This window comes from Lucilia cuprina, chromosome 3 (genome assembly GCF_022045245.1).
Source record: "Lucilia cuprina isolate Lc7/37 chromosome 3, ASM2204524v1, whole genome shotgun sequence".
Lineage (NCBI taxonomy): Eukaryota > Metazoa > Arthropoda > Insecta > Diptera > Calliphoridae > Lucilia > Lucilia cuprina.
In genome coordinates, this window is record NC_060951.1 from 3,452,442 (window position 1) to 3,474,016 (window position 21,575).

Genomic DNA, 21,575 nt, shown 5'->3' on the forward strand with positions numbered 1-21,575 from the left:
CTAGGAGTAATGAAATTAACAAAATACTAACCAGGAGAGCAGAAAAACGTACATATCGAAGAAGCAGGAGAGCAGAACTAGTCAAAACAAACTACCAGAAGTAATAAAATTAACAAAAACTAACAGGAGAGCAGAAAAATGTACATATCAAGGTAGCAGAAGAGCAGAATTACTTAAATCAAAATACCAGAAGCAAAGAAATTAACAAAATCTTACAAGATAACAGAACAACTGAATTAGTATTAAAAAAATCTAACAGGTAAGCAGAAAAATTGATTTAAAAAGGTAAAAGGAAAGCAGAACTATTTAAATGTTATTGTCAATCTTTTAGGAGTAATGAAATTAACAAAATTTAACAGGAAAACTGAAATATTGTATCATTAATCGAAGAGGATAACAGAATTATTCAAATGATATTGTACAAATACCGGGAGTAAAGAAATTAACAAAAAACTAGCAGGAGATTTGAAAAATTTATATATTAAGGTAAAAGGAGAGCAGAATTAACCAAATATTATTAGAAAAACTACCAGGAGTAATAAAATTAACAACAACTAACAGGAAAGCAATAAGTTAACCAGGAAAGCAGAAATATTTTAAATTATTGTGAAATTGTTTTCAATTAACAGGAGAGCAGCAATTTTTTGCAAATATTAGCCAAAAGCTTCCAGACGAGCAAAAAGTATTGAAATTTTTCTAAAAATCTTTCAAGAAAGCAGAAAGTTAACCAGAAACTAACCAAGAAGTCAGAATTATTTAAAATTATTGTAAAATTTTCTCATTTAACAGAATAACAGAAAAGTATTGCAAGTAATAGATAAAAGCTATCAGGAGAGCAGTAAAGTATTAACATTTTCCTTAAAATCTTTCAAGATAGCAAAAACATTTCAACTTTTTGTGCAACAGGAGAGCAGAAGCAATCAAAGTAATAATCTCATTCTAACAAGAGATCAGAAGAATAATTGCAAATAATAGACCAAATCTACCAAAAATCTTCAATGAGAGCAAAAGCATTTACGTTTTATTAAGAAATTTTTTCAGTTTTGATTAACCGGAAAGCAGAATAATGACAATAAAATTTTCGAAAATTATGAAAATATTTTTAAAAATCTAATAGCGAAGCAGCATTAATCAAAATTATTCTAAAGTTTATCGATGTTGTTCACCAGGAGAGCAGATAAGTATTTATATTTTAATCTAAATTTTATTTTAATTATTAATTTTTTTCGTTTCTTATTAGTAGGAGAGCAGATGTTTGAAAATAATATTGTAAACATAACAGGCGGTCAGAATTTTCTACCAGGAGAACAGAATAATTTAACTTTTATTATAAATCTATGTAACAGAAGTAAAGTCATCAAAAAAATATTGGTAAACATAGCAGGAGTTAAGAATTATTCAAAATTGAATGTAAAATTGAACGTATCTCAATAACACGTGTGCACAAGAATTGAAATGATAAAGTAAATTTAACAGGAAAGCAAAATTCTTTCAAAATATGGGAATAGTTTTCCTGTCTGATTAACAGGGGAACAGAAGTAATGCTAATAATAATCTAAATCTCTAATCTAAAGTTCAAGAATTATTAAAATAAGTGTAAGTCTAGCAGGAATTCAGAAATTTTTTTTCGAAATTATTAAAAAAATTTTTTGTTTCTCATTACTAGGAGAGCAGAAATATTGATATAATATTAAAAATCTAACAGGCGAGCAGAATAATTTAAGAATATTGAAACAGTTTGCAGTTTCTGATTAATAGGAGAGCAGAAATACTAAAAAATTTATCAAAAACTTCAAGGACAATATGTATGTATTGAAAATTTCCCAACAGGAGTGCAGAATTTTCTAACAGAAATCATATTTCCTTTTTTAATACCAGGCGAACAGAATTATTGAAGTATTGTAAATCTACCAGGTGTACAGAATTATTGAAATATTGCAAATCTAGCAGGCGAACAGAATTATTAAAATATTGCAAATCTAGCAGGCGAACATAATTTTTGAAATATTGCAAATGTATCAGGAAAACAGAATTATTTACAACTACTATTTGCAAAAATATTCGTGCTTGATTAATAGGAGTATAAGCAGTATTTGAAATATATTTTAACAGGAGTTCAGCATTAAGCAGGAATTTTGAAAGAATTGTTCATTTGTGATTAACGGGAGAGCAGAAGTTTTTTCAAGTAATTTCAGGATAGCAGAAAAAGAACAGCTAAGAAATTTTCGAAACAATTACTGAGAGAACAGAAATAAGGTAAGTGGTAAATTATGACTTGACTTATATTTATATATAATAACAGGCGTTAAGGAAATTTACTTAATTTTAAGAAGTTCGTCAGTAATTCAGAAAATATTGGGATTTTTTTATGTTTTTCATATTTTTGCAAAATAAATTAAGAAAATTTAGATAAATTAGAGATTAAAGGAATTCAGCTGACAAATTAGCAGCTGAGCTAACAATTAAAGCAATTCAATTAAACATTTAAGCAATTCAGCAGCAGTTGTAGAATAAAGCAATCCAGCTGCAGCTGAATTACATTCTAAAGCAATTTATCAGCATTATTAGCTGCTGAGTTAACGATTTAGGCAATTCAGCTGCATTTAAAGTAGCAGAATAAGAGATCTAAGCTATTCAGCTGCTTTAAATGTAGTTGACTGATATATTTAAGCAATTCAGCTGCATTTAAAGTAGCTGAATAAGAGATCTAAGCTATTCAGCTGCTTTAAATGTAGCTGAATGAGATATTAAAGCAATTCAGCTGCATTTAAAGCAGCTATACAAAAATCAGAGATCAGCATGCATTGGGATAACAGATGCTATAAAAACTAGTCCATTAGAAGCTCTGAACACTATATTGCACATCCTACCTATAGATCTGCATATAACGGCCATATCTGCTTGCAGCGCAGTAAGGTTTAACTCATCCGCAAGTTGGAGATCATGAACATATGGACACGCTAGGATTTTAAGCTTGTTACTTCTGATCTTGAACCAATCATCCGACTATATTACCCCGCACACGGACTTTGATAGAGTCTTCAGAGTCAGAGTTCCTTACAGGAGCGAGTGGTGGAAAGGCAATCTACCAAGTGAATATATCACGAGAATCTTTACAGATGGTTCTAAAATGAACTGTGTTGTTGGTTCTGGTGTCTTCTGCTGGGGTAAGTCTATCCCACCGTCTTCCCAACAACTGTAGTGTCTTCCAGGCTGAAATACAGTCAAGCGGCACTTCTCTCACTTAATTCTTATACTACTACTTCCCTATTGGTAAGACAATGCAAGAAGGATCTATCAATGCTGGGTCGTCTGTCTGATATTACCCTTATTTGGTTTTCTGAGCATGAGGAATACTACGATAATAAACAGACAAATGAGCTTGCCAGAATGGGATCTGCTCTTGATATCTCCGACGCCGTTTCAGTAACAACTCCGTTAAGTTTTATCAAGAGTAATATCCTCAGATTCTTCCTGAAAATAGGAGGAATAACCTAGACACATGTAAAGGGGCCAAGTTATTGTGGACCTCCTTCAATGAGAAACGCACAAGACACCTTGTAAATCGAAGTAGGCGGGACATATCAAGGCTGATAGCAGTAATAATAGGACACTGGGTAGTGGGCAGACACGCAGATCGGTTTGGTCTCCCTTACGAATGCCCTGCTGTGGCCGTAAAGAGAAACCGCTTTCTTGGCAATCATTTCATATCTAACCTTGATGAGATATCTGAGTTTAGTCCTAATGATATCCTCAGATTTCTCACAGCTAAGGCCTGGATCTAATACTAAAAATACAACGTCTGACAAGTGGAGTGGTGGGTTAAAAAGGAGTCTCTTAGATTCTTCTTGACAGTTAGCGCGTTGTGAACTAACACGTAAACCAACTAACTAAGCAACCAGCTGCATAAGATATGCAAGACATTCAGCTGCCTTTGAAGTTGCTGAATGAGATATTAACACAATTCAGCATCATTATAAGTAGCTGAATAACATATGCAAAGTATTTAGCTGCCTTTAAAGTTGCTGAATGATATATTGACACAATTCAGCAGCATTATAAGTTGCTGAATTAGGGATTTATGATATTCAGCTGCCTTAAAAGTAGCTGAATGAGATACTAAAGCATTTTAGCTCTATTATAGGTAGCAGAATAAGTTATCCAAGCTATTCAGCTGCTTTAAAAGTTGCTGAATGATATATGTACACAATTCAGCAGCATTATAAGTTGCTGAATAAAGGACTTATAATATTCAGCTGCCTGAGATGAGATACTAAAGCAATTCAGCAGCCTTTAGAGGAGCTAAATGGAATCATTTAAGCACCAGTGGAACTTTTCCTAAGAAATTTTCTTTAAAATTTAAAGAAGTTTTTATTTTCTTTATGTTTAACACTTTATTTTTTTTTATTAAATTAACAATACATTAGTTTGTGGTTTATAATTAATACAATATTTTACATAATATTTCTATATAAATAGAAATTTACAACATTTTACCTTAAAATTAAAAGAACAAAAAAAACATAAAAAATACCAAATGGTGTAAGAATTTGGAGCCGGCATTAGCAGAACACACTATAAGAGTATAGTGGTAAAGAAAAAGGAAAAGAAAAACTACTAAAGGAAAGACTCAACTAACCAACTATAAACATCATTATCATCATCAATCAATCATAATTATGTCAAAACAAAAAAAAAGTAAAACAGAAAATTTTGTTAACAAGACTTAAGCAGAAGAGTGAAAGTGAGTGTGTGTGTGGGGGGGGGGGGGGGGTTGTTTGTGTAAATGTAGGAATAAGTGTTATTTGTTGAGGGAAAGGATTAAAGGGGGAAAAGGATACTGTGTGTAAGTGTATTTTTTTTGTATTTGAGTATATTTATGACTTAAACTCTCTGAATAACAACTCCTGCTACCTAACGATTAATTCAATTCTTTTTTGGTGGTATTGGGCAGTAATAGACACATTAAACCACCACCCATAAGCAGCACAGCCACAATAAACGTAGGAGCCGGACAATATTGATCTAATAATGTAGCTATTACTATATTACCAATAATACCGCCCATACGAGCGGCTACCATAGAAATGGCCACACCTGTAGCACGCAAATGCGTAGGGAATACCTCAGTAATCAAACAATCTAGAGCAGCATTGGCAGCAGAAATGGCACCACTAAACACAGCCGATACTATTAAATTCTGGGTGGAATTATAAACAAAGTACATGGCAGCCGAGCAGACACCAGCGGTCATGGTACCAAAGATCAAAAAGAATTTACGACCCAATAAATCCATACCCAAAATGGCAATCAAATTGGCGGGCAAAGCAGAAGCCAAAGAGATCAAGGATTCCATAAAAACGGCGGAGGGAATATGAGAAGAGCACACAGCATCCTCATGGGCAATTTTATCGACTACATATTTGGTGACGGTACACACACCAGCCGTTTGATTATTGGGGAAATTAGTGCTATACTCTTCGAAACGATTAAACAATTCCGGGAACCACATCATCAAACCATAATAACCAATATGGAAAGTGAAGTTAATGGTAATGGAGACCAAAGTAAACTTCAAAATCGGTGATGTAAACAATTGTTTACTATGATCCACCATACCCGATAACATTTTAGCATATTTGCCCTTAATACTTTCACGATTCTCCTTGATCTCAGCCAATAGTTTTTCATCAATATCCAATTCGGTTACCGGATACAATTCAGCTGGTTTCTTAGTGTTGGTCACAAAAATACCACGAAATATAGCCATAGCCTTATCTTGTTTACCCTTGGACAGCAGAAATTTGGGTGATTCGGGTAAATAGAAGAGTAAAAAGGCCACAATGAATGAGGGTATGGAGCAGGTCATCAAGAAGATACGCCATGAGTTGTAGGTGAAGAGAGGTGTAACAAAACCAATGCCAGTTGGTATGATGAGCCAGGCTAAGCCGGCCACAAATAGATTACCAAATGTCCAGAAGGCGGCCATGAAGGATAACATGGAACCGCGTTTCGATTTAGGTTGAAATTCGGCAAAATAGGACCAGATGACAGGACCGCTACCACCAAGGCTGGAAAAAAAGAAAAAGGGATGTTCAGTTGTTAGAATTGTAACGAACTTAAGAGTTTAAAGCTATTCAGCAGCTTTAAATGAAGTTTATTAAAGAGATTAAAGCTATTCAGCAGCAAGAAATTTTAGCTGAATAAGAATTTTTAGCAATTTAGCTGAAGAAAATGGGAGAATTAACAGAATAAGGCAATTCAGCTGCAAGAAATTTAGCTGAATTACATCTTAAAGCAATTCAGCTGCATTAAACTTAGCTGAATTACATTTAAAAGCAATTCAGCTGAAGAAAAAGTAGCTGAATTACATTTCAAGGCAATTCAGCTGAGAAAAAAGTAGCTGAATTACACTTAAAAACAATTCAGCTGAAGAAAAAGTAGCTGAATTACATTTAAAATCAATTCAGCTGAATAAAAATTAGCTGAATTACATTTAAAAGCAATTCAGCTGAAGAAAAAGTAGCTGAATTACATTTAGAAGCAATTCAGCTGAATGAAAAGTATCTAAATTACATTAAAAAGCTATTCAGCTGAATAAAATGTAGCTAAATTACATTTAAAAGCTTTTCAGCTGAATAAAAAGTAGCTGAATTACATTTCAAAGCAATTCAACCGTATAAAACGTAGCTGAATCACATTTAAAAGCTATTCAGCTGAATAAAAAGTAGCTGAATTACATTTAAAAGCAATTCAGCTGAATAAAACGTAGCTGAATGACATTTAAAAGCAATTCAGCTGAATGAAAAGTAGCTGAATTACATTTCAAAGCAATTCAGCTGCATAAAAAGTAGCTGAATTACATTTAGAAGCAATTCAGCTGCATAAAAAGTAGCTGAATTGTCATTTAAGGCAACTCAGCTGCATAAAAAGTAGCTGAATTGCATTAAAAACTTGCTGAATTAGATTTAAAAGATAAGAGCAATTCAGATGCATACAAAGTAGCTGAATTAGTGCTTAAAACAAAATCAAACAACCAAATTGCTTTTAAATGATTCATTCTTAATAATTTGTGAAATAAATTAACAAATAAGAAACCTTTATCTTCTTTTTTATAAAACTGGACATGGTTTCGCTTCGTTGCTTCACTTTTATTAACTTGATTAACATACGTATTCAAATTTGTTGGGGAAATTGTAATTTATTTTTAAAGTAAAATAATTAAATAAATTGTAAATACTTATTTAAATGCGTCTTGGTATTTTGTTGTTTGTTTTGTTGGCAAACAAATGAAGTAAGAGATTAAGGAAGGAAATTGTGCCGACTTTCTTAAACCTGTTGTTTTCAAGCTGGGGAAGTAATTATTTTTTAAAGGAATTTAAGTTTTTTAGTTTGAATGTGAAAAGAACTCGAAATTTTCTTTTAGTTTAGGGGAAAATATGAATTCCCAAAAGTTTTTTAAAAATCCCCAATTGCGAAGATTTTTTATGGGAATGTCATTTTCTTTTGAAATTTCAAAGATTTTTTAATTTATCTATTATTGAAAGCAATATAAACTTAAATTCCTAAAAATAAACGAAAAAATTCCCTATGGGGAAACTTAAATTTAACGGGGAAGTGGTTTTAGTTCAAGAAATTTTGAAATTTTTGATATAAAATAAAAATACATTAGTTTTTGTATAAAAATAAGCAAAAAAAAATTCCCAAATGTTTTTCAGAAATCTTCTTATGAGGGAATTTTATTTTGTATACGACTAGGAATTCAAATTTTTTTTAAAATTCTCATGATTTTAAAAGTTAAATGTTATTTATAGTTATGAAAACTAAAAATTTCTATAAAAATTTCAAAAATTTAAAAAACTGGGGAAACTTTAATTCACCGGGGAAGTGGTATTACTTTAAGAAATCTTGAAATTTTTTATATTAAATAAAAATACATTTATTTTTCTTTTTAAAACCTAGAAAAAATCATTCCCAAATAATTTTTAAAAATCTCCCATTAAGAGATTTTCTTTAAAGATTTTAGGAATTTAGGAATTCTTTTTAAAAATCAAAGATTTTTTTAAAGAAAACTATTAGTTAAAGTCATAAAAACTTAAGATTCCTAATAATTTATGAAAAAATCCTTTAAAAATTTCAAAAAATTTAAAACTGGGGAAACTTAAATTTTACGTGTTACTACTTTAAGAAATTTTGAAATTTTTTATATTAAATAAAATTACATTTATTTTTCTTTCTAAAAAAACTAGAAAAAAATTATTCCCAAATAAGTTTTAAAAATCTCTCAGGAGATTTTCTTTAAGGATTTTAGGAATTTAAATTTCTTTTTAAAAATCCAAAATTTATTAAGAAAACTATTAGTTAAAGACATAAAAACTAAAGATTCCTAATAATTTATGAAAAAAAGCCCTAAAAGTTTTAAAAATTTAAAACTGGAAAAACTTAAATTTAACGGGGAAGTGGTTTTTTCCTTCAAAAATTTTGTTTTTTTCATTGGAAATATAAATTTATAAGGTTTTGTAGGAAATTAAGCAAAAATTTCAATTCCCAAATTGTTTGTAAAAAAATGCCCATTTGAGGGAATTTTTTCTAAAGAAATTAGGAATTTGGGTTTCTTTACAAATTTTGAGGTATTTTGTTATTAATAGCAATAAAACTTAAGATTCTTAAATATTTTAGAAAAAATCTTTTAAAATTTCAAAAATTTAAAACTGGGGAAACTTAAATTTAGCGGGGAAGTGGTTTTTTCTTTAAAAAGTTTTGATTTTTTCGTTGCAAATATAAATTTATAAGGTTTTGTAGGGGAATAAGCAAAAATGTCAATTCCCAAATTGTTTTACAAAAATTCCCATTTGAGGGAATTTTTTCTTAAGAAATTAGGAATTTAGTTTTAAGGCTTTAAATTGTAAAATAAATGTAAATGAGTGTGAAAAAAGGAAAATTTTGAAAAAATTTTAAAATTTTAAGGAAAATTTTGCGTTTTTTTCAAAGAAAATTTTGAAATTTGAGATTTTTTTTGGAAAAATTTTAATTTTTTTAAAATATTTAAAAATTTTTTAAAAATTTTATTTTTTTGTTTTAAATAAACAAAATGTTGTTAAAAAGCTGCTGTAATAATTAAAATGTGTTACTTTTCTTGTGTGATAGCTAACACGGCACACTTTTTTTGTTGCAAAATTTAGCAAATCAATTAACATAAACACTTTAAAATACTTGAGAATTTCCGAAAGATGAAGATGAAGTATTGTTATTTCAGATAATTAACAAGAAAAAAATAAATAAAATGATTCATTTCAAAATACTTACGCAGCACCATTCAAAAATCGAAACAACATAAACCATTCGTAAGTTTGCGAAAATGACGAGGCGACAATGCAAAAACCATTCATAAATGATATAACAATCAGTACTTTCTTACGGCCCATCGAATCGGCAATACTACCCCAAAAATAAGCACCCACCATCATACCAATAAAGATGATCGAGTTAAGCCAACCTTTAGTTTCTGTATTCAAATTCAAATCACATTGGGCCGAGGGCAGAATGAATGACATCGAAATGACATCCATTTCTTCGCTAGTACTAACCAGACCACAAATGGCCAATAGTATATAATGGAATTTGCCATAGCCGCACATTTCTATGGCCTGTTCAAAGCCGGCCTTAAGGCCGCTGCCTGAACGGCCAGCATTTCCGCCTTTTTCTATGTCATTTTTATCATTTTCATAGGCCTCGTTGATATGATAACCGGGATCTTTAGAGTCAGTTACCAAGCCGTAGGGTTGTAAAATTGAACGATTATCTACCGTCGTTGTTGTTGTTGAGTTATTATCGTTTGGTTGTAGTCCAGTCTCTACATTATAATCTGTAAGAAAAATTGCAAAAATTTAAATTTTTTAATAAAATTTTCTTTAAATTTCTCTCAAAACACTTACTATTACTTGCTTTATTTGCAGAGTCACCTTCTACCATTCTATGAAGTAGCTTTTTTGTTTTATCCGTGTGCGTTGCGTTATTCGCAAAAGAAAAAAAAATAAAGAAAAATTCGTTCCAAAAGAAGGGGGCGGAAATTTATTTAAACTTCAGTTAAGTTTTACTTATTAACCAAATAAATTTAAAGTTAATAGTTAACTAGCAGCAACAGCTAATAGTGTATAAAGCTGCAAATAGAATAAAAAAAACAAAAGCATTAAAAACCATTATTAAGATATTATATTACAACAATAATAACTATTACTTAACCAAATAAAAACAAAAGAAAAAACTACAAAAATAACACGTTTTAGCACAAACTAAACTAATTTCTTTAATAAAACTTAAATTTTTACTTTATAACAACATATTAGGGCGAAAAAATTGAATTCCCAATTTCTTTAAAAAAAAATCTCCTCAAATGGGTATTTCTCAATATTATTTGGGAATTTAAATTTTAGCTTATTTTCTCACCAAAACTTATGCATTTTCTTTTGGCATCAAAAAATTTCAAAATTTTTCCAAAAATACCACTTCCCCGTTAAATTTAAGTTTTCCCAGTTTTTAATTTTCTTTTTAATTTCAAGACAAATTTTCAAAAATTATAAAAATCTTAACTTTTATTAATATCAATAAGAAATTACTTAATAAATCTTTAAAATTTGTAAAGAAATCAAATTCCCCATTTCTCTTAAAAAAATCTCCTCTAATGGGTATTTCTCAGCATTATTTGGGAATTTTAATTTTAGCTTATTTTTCCACCAAAACTTAGGCATTTTCATTTGACATTAAAAAATTGCAAGATTTTTCAAAAAATACCACTTCCCCGTTAATTTTAAGTTTCCCCAGTTTTTAAATTTCTTCAAATTTTAAGGAATATTTTCATAAATTATAAGAAATTTTAATTTTTATGACTTAAACTTATAATTTTCTTAATAAATCTGTGATTTTTAAAAAGAAATTTAAATTCCTATTTTTTAAACAAAAATTTCCTAAAGTGGGGATTTTTGAAAATTATTTGGGAATGAAATTTTTTAGCTGTTTAGAAAGAGATTATTGTAAAGTTTTATTTGTCAAAAAAAATTTCAAAATTTTTGAAAGTATTACCACTTCCCCGCTAAATTTAAGTTTCCCCAGTTTTTAAATTTCTTAAAATTTTAAGGAATATTTTCATAAATTATAAGAAATTTTAATTTTTATGACTTTAACTAATAGTTTTCTTTAATTAATATTTGTTTTTTATTAAAAAATATAATTCCTATTTTATGGGAAAAAATCTCCTAAAGTGGGAATTTTTGAAAAGTATTTGGGAATACAATTTTTCGGTTTTTTAGAAAGAGATATTTGTAAAGTTTCATTTGACATAAAAAATTTGAAGATTTTTGAAAGTATTACCCCTTCCCCGCTAAATTAAAGTTTCCCCAGTTAGAAAAATTTTTGATTTTTTGAGAATTTATGTCTTTATTGCTTTCTGTTAATAGTTTGCTTAATAAATCTTTGATTTTTTATTTAGAAAATTAAATTCCTATTTGTATTAAAAAAATCTCCTTATGTGGGGATTTTTGAAAAGTGTTTTGGAAAGAAAATTTTTGGGTGTTTAGAAAGAGATTATTGTAAAGTTTTATTTGACAAAAAAATTCCAGGATTTTTGAAAGTATTACCACTTCCCCGCTAAATTAAAGTTTCCCCAGTTGCAAAATTTTAGATTTTTTTTTAGGAATTTTAGTTTTTATTGCTTAATAAAGGGTGTTGCTTAATAAATCTTTGTTTTTTTATTAAGAAAATTAAATTCCGGTTTTTGGGCTTTTTGGGGATTTTTGAAAAAAAAGTTTGGGAATGTTTTTTTTAGGTTTTTAAGAAAAAATCTGTAAAGTTTTTAATTAGCTTTAAAAAAAATCCAGTTTTATGAATAAATTAGGGAATTTTTTCAAATGTTTTTGGGAATTTAAGTTTTTTCAAAATTTCTTCTTCTATTGTTGTGATATTATTTAATAAAACACGTAGCGTTTTTTTTCAAAAGGGGAAGCTGTATAAAGCTGGCTCACGCTATCGTTTAAACCAGCAAAGCGGCACGTGACAATTTAACAGAAATTTTGTTTTGATGTTGTTGTTCTTTAACAAAAAATAAAAAAAACACACAAAAACAATGTCATGTGTGCGTTTCTTTTCAAGTTTTTTTTTTCTGTTCATCTTCTTAAATAATAATCTTTAGTAATTAAGACGGCAATTATTAAATAAAAAATTTTGATTTATTTTGTTAAAAATGTAATTTTTTTAAAAATAGAAATGATTTTTAGATTAAATTAATTAACAAAATCAAATATGTAACAACTACTTCTTTCTCTCTCTCTCTCTCTCTCTCTTTAAAATGCAGATCAAACTGATCTGTTAATCAGTTCCTGTTTACCTTCATTAACTCTATTTTAAGTGTTTTTTTATGTTTTGCGTTTTTTCTGCGCCTTAAAAAATTTTACATGAAATTTTTATGTTTACAGCAATAAATAAATAATTGTCACCATATTTTTGCAACAAATTTGACATTTCAAGTATAAAAATTGTTGTAAAAATCGTTGAAAAAACATTAACTTTCAACAGAAACGTAATTTTTTTAAAAAAATTAAAAATACTCTTATTTTACAAAAAAAAAAAACATAAATTTTATAAAAATTTTTGTTAAATCTTAAAGGAAATTATGTTTTTAAAAAATTTAAAAAAAATTTGAATTACCAAACTTTTTTCAAAAATCCCCACTTAAGGAAATTTTTGGTCCTGGTTTTGGGAATTTAAGTTTTTTTTGGTAAAATTCTATTATATTCCACACATAACTAGCATTCATAACATAAAAAAGGAAATTTTCCCATAAATTCTCAAAAATTTACTTATCTGGGGAAACTTTTACTAATATGGCAACATTTTTTGCTTAAAATTTACAATTTTTTAAACGGGAAAGTGTATTTTTTCAAAAAACTTCTATTTTGTGAAAACAATTTGTTAAAACATGTTTGTTTGCTTACAAAAACATAAAAATTTTCATTCCCAAACACTTTTCAAAAATCCCCACTTAAGGAGATTTTTCCGAAAGAAATTAGGAATTGAAATTTCTTAATAAAAATCATAAAATTAAAAATTTAAACATTGATTTAGTTAAAAAATCATAAATTCCTTATAAAATTTATAAAATTCTTAACTGGGGAAGTTTATTTTTATCGGGGAAGTATATTTTTTGAATAAATCAGAAATTTTTAATAATTTTATCGTTAGAACTTGCTGTTTTCTAGCTAAAAATATAAAATTTTTCATTCCCAAATGTTTAGCAAAAATCCCCACTTGAGGAGATTTTTTCTAAAGAAATTAGGAATTCAAGTTTATTAACCGAAATCATAGATTTGATTAATTAAACATTATTTGGAAGAAAAAACTTTTATTAGGATGAAAAAATTTTGAATTTATTATACAAATTAAACAAATTCCTAACTGGGGATGTTTATATTTGCCGGGGAAGTATATTTTTTTAATAAATTAAAATTTTTTAATCATTTTATCGATAGAACTTGCTGTTTTCTAGCCAAAAATATAAAAATTTTCATTCCCAAATGTTTAACAAAAAATCCCCACTTGAGGAGATTTATTCTAAAGAAATTAGGAATTCAAATTTTGAAACAGAAATCATAGATTTGATTAGTTAAACATTATTTGGATGAAAAAACTTTTATTAGGATGAAAATACTTTGAATTTGTTATAAAAATTAAACAAATTCCCAACTGGGGAAGTATATTTTTGCCGGGGAAGTATATTTTTTTAATAAATCAGGAATTTTTAATGATTTTATCGTTAGAACTTGCTGTTTTCTAGCCAAATATATATAAATTTTCATTCCCAAATGTTTAACAAAAAATCCCCACTTGAGGAGATTTTTCCGAAAGAAATTAGGAATTATTTTTTTTGTTTAAAATTAAAAATCCATTGTTATTTTCGTTATAATTTAAAGCTAATTGCTAATTTAGCGTTTTTTAGCAGATTTTTAAACTTTTAAATATCTGGTTTTTGAAAATTTTTTAAAAACGTGTGTGTTTTTTAAAATTTTGAACTTTAGATTAATTTTGAAAACATTTCATATTCCTAAAACTTTTTCTAATTATTAAGTTATTGAACTCTTTTTAGCGGCAAAACGTAATTTCCAAAAATGTTTAAACAATTTTAATTAAAAAAAATTGTTTTTTATTAAACTTGTCTTTACAATTTATTTCGCTACAATTATTTACCTTTCAATTTTTATGGTTAATATGAAATTATTGTTATTGTCGTTGTTGTTGTTGTGTTTTAAATACAATTTCAACACTTTTTTTGTTTTTTACAAAATTTTATTATTTCTAATAGGGTTTTTATTAATTAAATGTTATAAATAAACAAAAATTAGAATTTTTTTAATCCCACGTTTAGTCTTTAATAAAAGTAAATTTTTATAAATATAATTTTTATAAATTAACGAAAACATTAACAATTTACACGCTATAGACGCAATAGATTTTACAAAAAAATTTTCAATTTAATTACTCGCACATGTAGATTTATTTACAAGAAACAAAAAATTAAACAATTCCTTTTTTTAACAAAATATTATTTTTTTTATAAAGAAAAAAAAAAACGGTTACTTTTTGAGGTTTTCACGCGCCAAACAATAAAATTGTTCTGATGTCTAAAACGCGGCTTTAAATACAATGAAGAGTCAAAGTGAAATTTTCGTTTTAATAACAAAAAAAAAGTCACTTATTTAACATTTAATTCACATACAAAACAATTAAAATAAAGTATTAACTGAAACAAAAAACAAGCAGTTTTAAAGTACAAATTCTAAGAGTAATATTGATAAATTGTTACTGTTAATTTTCACTCTCTCCCACTCTTTTTTTCTCTCTCACTCGTATGCTATGTTAATCTCCTAACAGTTTAAAGTTAACATTACTTTAGATAACAGTGTTAATAGAACAACTAAATAAAATGCAGTTTTCAATTAAATTTTATGAATTTATAATTTATACTACATTTACTTACAAGTTCCCAAATTGTAATTCAGAAACTGGCGATAACTCCTTAATTCAGGAAATATAAAAAAACAATTCCGCTTCACTTCTAAATTAAAGAAACATTTTACCTAATTTGTAATTTGTAAACTATGGAATAGTCTAAAGATTAAACTAGAATATAGATTAAACTATAGAATAGTCTAGGTTATAAAGTACACTATAGTGTGGATTATAGAATAGACTATAGTCCAAACTAAAGAATAGACTATAGTCTGAACTATAGATTACACAATAGACAGGACTATAGAATACGCTATAGAATAGTCTGGACTATAGAACAGTCAACAGTCTGGGCTCTAGCATAGTATACAGTCTGTACTATAGAATAGTCTATAGTCTGGACTGTAGAATAGTCTGGACTATAGAATAGTCTATAGTCTGGACTATAGAATAGTCTATAGTCTAGACTATAGAATAGTCTATAGTCTGGACTATAGAATAGTCTATAGTCTGGACTATAGAATAGTCTATAGTCTTGGACTATAGAATAGTCTATAGTCTGGACTATAGAAATGTCTATAGTCTGGACTATAGAAATGTCTATAGTCTGGACTATAGAAATGTCTATAGTCTGGACTATAGAATAGTCTATAGTCTGGACTATAGAATAGTCTTTAGTCTGGACTATAGAATAGTCTTTAGTCTGGACTATAGAATAGTCTATAGTCTGGACTATAGAATAGTCTATAGTCTGGACTATAGAATAGTCTATAGTCTGGACTATAGAATAGTCTATAGTCTGGACTAAAGAATAGTCTATAGTCTGGACTATAAAATAGTCTATAGTCTGGACTATAGAATAGTCTATAGTCTGGACTATAGAATAGTCTATAGTCTGGACTATAGAATAGTCTACAGCCTGGACTGTAGAATAGTTTGGACCACATAATAGTCTACAGTCTATAGTCTACACTATAAAATAGTCTGTAGCCTGGACTGTAGAATAGTCTATAGTCTGGACTGTAGATTAGTCTATAGTCTGTACTATATAATAGTCTATAGTCTGGACTATAGAATAGTCTATAGTCTGGACTATAGAATAGTCTATTGTCTGGACTATAGAATAGTCTATAGTCTGGACTATAGAATAGTCTATAGTCTGGACTATAGAATAGTCTATAGTCTGGACACTATCATAGTCTATAGTCTGGACCATAAAATACTCTATAGTCTGGACTGTATAATAGTCGATTGTCTGGACTATAGAGTAGTCTATAGTCTGGACTATAGAATAGTCTATAGACTGCACTATAGACTAGTCTATAGTCTTGACTATAGAATAGTCTATAGTCTAGTCTATAGTCCAGTCTATAGTCTAGTCAAAGTTTATAGTCTAGTCTATAGTTTAGTCTATAGTTTAGTCTATAGTTTGGTCTATAGTTTAGTCTATAGTTTAGTCTATAGTTTAGTCTATAGTCTAGTCTATAGTCCAGTCTATAGTCTAGTCCATAGTCTAGTCTATAATCTAGTCTATAGTCTAGTCTATAATCTAGGCTATAGTGCAGTCTCTACCCTAGTCTACTCTATAGTGTAGTTTATAGTCTAGTCAATAGTCTAGTCTGTAGTCCAGTTTATGGTCTATTGGCCAGTCTATCGTATAGTCTATAGTCTAATTTATTGTTTAGTATATTCTGATATATTCCAGACTAGACAATGGTCTTTAGTCCAGTCTATAGTCTAGTCTATAGTCTAGTCTTAAGACTAGTTTTTAGTCTGGTAAACAATAACTAAAGTCTGCTTTAAAATCGTCTTATCTGGAGTTTATTTGAAATTATTTATTTTTTCCCTCCTACAAAATGATTTAATAACAATAATACGTAATAAATAAATATTTAAATAAAATGTAAAAACAAAATGTTCTCTATTGATGAGTAGTTTTTGTGTGTAAATTTTAATTTTTCAAATTAGAAAAACAGTTGAAAAAATTGAAAGATCTATTGTGAATCAAAACTAAAATAAACAAACAATAAAACATAACAAAAGATTATTTAAATTTTGTTTACAACAACAACAACAAAAATAAATATTTGTTTTATTGTTTGTTTTGTTTGGCTTGTTGTAATATTGTTTTCAAAATTTAAAACAATTATTTTGTTAATTTTGTTTTTTTGAAAACAAACTGCGAAAAGTTGTTGTTGTTGCTCTAGTATTATACGACAACAACAAAAGTCATTAAACGAAAATTTACAATAAAAACAAACAATGGAAAGAAAATTGGTTTAACAAAAAAAGTCAAATTGACAAAAGAAGAGATTAATTTTTATGAAAATATATATAAACAAATAAATATGCAATTATTTAAATTATTTATTAAACAATGTTATACATTAAATTTGGGAAATTAGTTTAAGTACTTTTTGGTAGAAAAAAAGTACTTTTTAGGTTGTTTTTAGGTAGAAATGTAAATTTTAATATTTTGATACAAATGTCAAAGCCTTTTTTGGAAAAAAAGTACTTCTTTGCATGAATAGTACTTTTTTGTTTAAAAAGTACTTCTTCGCATGAATAGTACTTTTTTGTTTAAAAAGTACTTCTTTGCATGAAACTTATTTTTTTGTATAAAAACTATTTTTTTTAAACTATCACATTTTTGAAATATAGTACTTTTTGAAACTAGTATATTTTTTGAAAAATACTACTTTTTTAGAAAAAAAGTACTTTTTTGGAATATGTAGTTTTTTGGAAAACTTTTCTGAAATTATTGATGTTATTGTTAAAAATTATGTAAATATGGAAAATTATGATATTTATGAATAAAATACATCTTATGAGAAAAAGTACTTTTTTTGGAAAAAAGTACTTTTTTATATTTAGAATGAAGAATATTTGCGGGAATTACTTGCTTATGTGAATAGGATTTAAATTTTCTATAAAAAGTTTTATTGTTTTTTTAAAGTACTAGTTTTTAGAAAAAAAGTACTATTTTTTTAATAAAAGTACTTTTTAAAAAAAATTTATATTTTGTGTTGGAACATAAAATTTTGCTTAGAAGTTTTCACAAAAGTACTTTTTAAAAAGGTACTTTTTCGAAAAAAGTACTTTTTTGGAAAATTATTGATTTTATTGTTTAAAATTGTGTAAAAATGATAAATTTTGTTAATTTTTGGAAAAATTGCCGTTTGTGGAAAAAGGACTTTTTTAAAAAAGTACTTTTAGGTTTTATATAAAGAAATTTTGCCAGAATAATTTGCTTATGTGAAAAGAAATTAAATTTTCTGTTAAAAGTACTTAATTTTTGAAAAAACTACTACATTTTACAGTATAATACTACTTTTTTTTAAAAAAGTACTATTTACAAAAAGTCTTTTTTTTGTGTTGAAACATAAATTTTTGCATAGAAATTATATTTTAACATATTTTTAACAAAAATTACTTTTAGAAAAAATTACTTTTCTTAAAAAGTACTTTTTTGAAAAAATATTGAAATTATTGATTTTGTTGTTTTAAATTGTGTAAAAATGGAAAATTTTGTTATTTTTTTGAAAATTTGCCTTTTGTTTAAAAAAGTACTTTTTTGAAAAAAGTACTTTTTTGAAAAAAGTACTTTTTTGGAAAAAAGTACTTTTATGTTGTATATAAAGAAAATTTTGCGGAATAATTTCTTATGTGAAAAGAAATTAAGTTTTCTGTTAAAAATACTTCATTTTTGGAAAAAGTACTAATTTTGAAAAAGTACTATTTTTTGGAAAAAAAGTACTATTTACAAAAAAGTTTTATTTTGTGTTGAAACATAAAATTTAGCATAATAATTATATTTTAACACATTTTTTTGCAAAAAGTACCTTTTAAGAAAGGTACTTTTTTGGAAAAAAAATTACTTTTTCTAAAAAGTACTTTTTTGGAAAATTATTATTAAATTAAATAATTTTTTGTTCTTTTTTTTAAATTGTGCAAAAATGTAATTTTTTGGAAAAAAAATTTGGAAATAGTACTAAGTTTTAGAAAAAAAGTACAATTTTTCGAAAAAAGTACTATTTACAAAAAAGTATTATTTTGTGTTGAAACATAAAGTTATGCATAGAAATTATATTTAAACACATTTTTCACAAAAAGTACTTTTTAAAAAAGGTAGTTTTTGGAAAAAAGTACTTTTTTTGAAAAAAGTACTTTTTTGAAAAATTTCCACTTTTTGTTTAAAACAAAGAATAAATAATATTTTAACACAAAACTTGCATTATTAGCACTTCTTTATTAAACTCCTTTTTTTCAATACTTTGTTTCTTAAAATTCTGTGAATTTCTTCTTCTTATTGTTAAAAATAATCATGTATTTTTAAACTTTATTTGTTTTTTGTTTAATACAATTAAAATTCTTAACACAGAAAAACAAATATTTATGTTAATTTTTCTCAATTGTTTTGTTTCTTTTTTTTTCTTCTTCTTAAAAAGTATTTTAATTTATAAATTAACACTTTAATGTAACTGGTTTTTATTTTCTTTGATTAACAGCTGTTACTGTTTATTTAATAACTTTTTTTATATTAATTAATTTAATCCTTTTTTTACGCACCTTTGTTCTTATGGAAAATTTTATAATTTTTCTTTAAAAATGTCTTTTTCGCAACCTTACGAATGGTTTTTGCTCTTCTGGTCTTTGGTTTTTTGGTGTTTAAAAGGAAACTTTTAGTTTTTAACAACTTCAGCAAATACTAAGAGGTTTTGAGCTCCTAACAGCTCGAAAAACAGTAATTTTTTTATTCCATAGCACAGCTTTTTATATGAAAACAAAAAAATGCTCACCAAATCAATCTAAAGATTTTACTCCTCTTATTTGCAGAGATTTTAAATAATTTTTTTATCATCACAACTGATAAGCCAGTTTTTTTTTCTTGCTGTTTATAGAGAAGCTTATCATTTTCGTTTTTTTACAATTTATCTGTAATTTTAAGTTAAGCAAAAATAAATTGTTAAATTTTTTTACTAACTTTTACAAATTTCTAAAAGGTTCAGGGCTTGTGCCCATAAATCATTATAAATTTTAAAGCTAACGTAAGCTGATAAGGGTATAAATATCTATATGCAAATTATCAACAGACTCTCGTTTAATGAGTGATCTTTTGAAAGTCAAGATAATTTTATAAAAAAAAGAATATTCAGAAATGTATAGTCCAGACTATAGTCCATACTATCAATTTATCAAACTATACATCATACTATGGACTAAACAGCTATACTACGACCTAGACTCGACTATATACTAGACTATAATTTAGACTATAGAATGGACTATATACTAGAATATAAACCAGACTAAAGCCTAGACTAAAAACTAGACTATAAACTAGAATATAAACTAGACTTTAGACTAGACTATAGTCTAGACTATAGAATGGACTATAGACTAGGCTATAGACTTGGCTGATTCTGGCCCTTAACTAAACTATAGACTATTGTCTTGACTAAACTAGACTATTGGCATGACTATAGACTGCCTATAGACTAGACTTTAGATTATACTATATACTAGACTATAGACTACACTATAGACTAGACTATAGACTAAACTATTGACTAGACTATAGATTAGATTAGACTACACTATAAACTGGACTAAACACTAGGCTATATACTAGACTATAAACGAGACTGTAGACTATTCTATAGACTAGACTACAGACTACACTATAGACTAGACTTTAGAGTGCACTTTATACAAGACTTTAGACTGCACTTTAGACTAGACTTTAGACTGCACTTTAGACTAGACTTTAGACGATAGACTATACTAGACTTTAGACTATACTATAGACTAGACTATAGACTAGACTATAGACTAGACTATAGACTAGACTATAGACTAGACTATAGACTAGACTATAGACTAGACTATAGACTAGACTATAGACTAGACTATAGACTAGACTATAGACTAGACTATAGACTAGACTATAGACTAGACTATAGACTAGACTATAGACTAGACTATAGACTAGACTATAGACTGGATTATAGACTAGACTATAGACTAGACTATAAACTAGATAGTAGACTAGACTAGAGACTAGACTACACTATAAACACTAGGCTATAGACTAGACCATAAACAAGACTGTAGACTAGACTATAGACTAGACTACACACTAGACTACAGACTAGACAATATAGACTAGACTATAGACTAAACTATAGACTAAACTATAGACTAAACTATAGACTAAACTATAGACTAGACTATAGACTAGACTATGGGCTAGACTATAGACTAAACTATAGTTCAGATTACATTTTAAACTATAGTCCAAACTGAATTACATAATTCTGTGTAATTTATTAAACAATATTCCTATTACATTTTATTGTAATATTTGGATAAAAATTTATTTACTTTTTTATTAAAGTCTCATAATAATTACTTTATTGTACTGCAATTTTTTTCCTCTTCTTCTTCTTCTTCTTTTTTTTTGAAATGTTTTTATTTCTCTTTTTTAAATATTTATTTAAAATTTAAGATAAAAACTTTATGATTTGTTTTATTATATATCTGCTACTGATTTGATAATAAAGATGAATTTATGAACC

At 27.2% G+C, this 21,575-nt stretch overlaps 2 protein-coding genes across 5 annotated transcripts in view; one reads left to right on the forward strand and one right to left on the reverse strand.

Moving 5' to 3' along the window:
- LOC111688956 (probable E3 ubiquitin-protein ligase bre1) overlaps nt 1-21,575 on the forward strand; it is a 61,428-nt gene that overhangs the window by 217 nt on the left and 39,636 nt on the right. Inside the window, exons 1-2 of one of the 4 annotated variants that reach the window (XM_046947610.1) lie at nt 99-259; nt 332-2,256. The gene's annotated coding sequence lies outside the window, so the exon portion shown is untranslated. Of the gene's footprint in view, nt 1-34; nt 2,257-21,575 lie in introns of those variants that run through there. The other 3 variants (XM_046947607.1, XM_046947606.1, XM_046947608.1) reach the window with 3 other exon arrangements.
- Nucleotides 4,369-19,753, reverse strand: LOC111682585 (synaptic vesicle glycoprotein 2B). Its single transcript, XM_023444557.2, has 4 exons — nt 19,567-19,753; nt 9,936-10,160; nt 9,307-9,865; nt 4,369-6,071 (listed from the first exon to the last, which is right to left on the reverse strand). The coding sequence occupies exons 2-4, from the start codon at nt 9,970-9,972 to the stop codon at nt 4,922-4,924; spliced, it is 1,746 nt and encodes a 581-aa protein (XP_023300325.1). The 5' UTR covers nt 9,973-10,160; nt 19,567-19,753; the 3' UTR covers nt 4,369-4,921.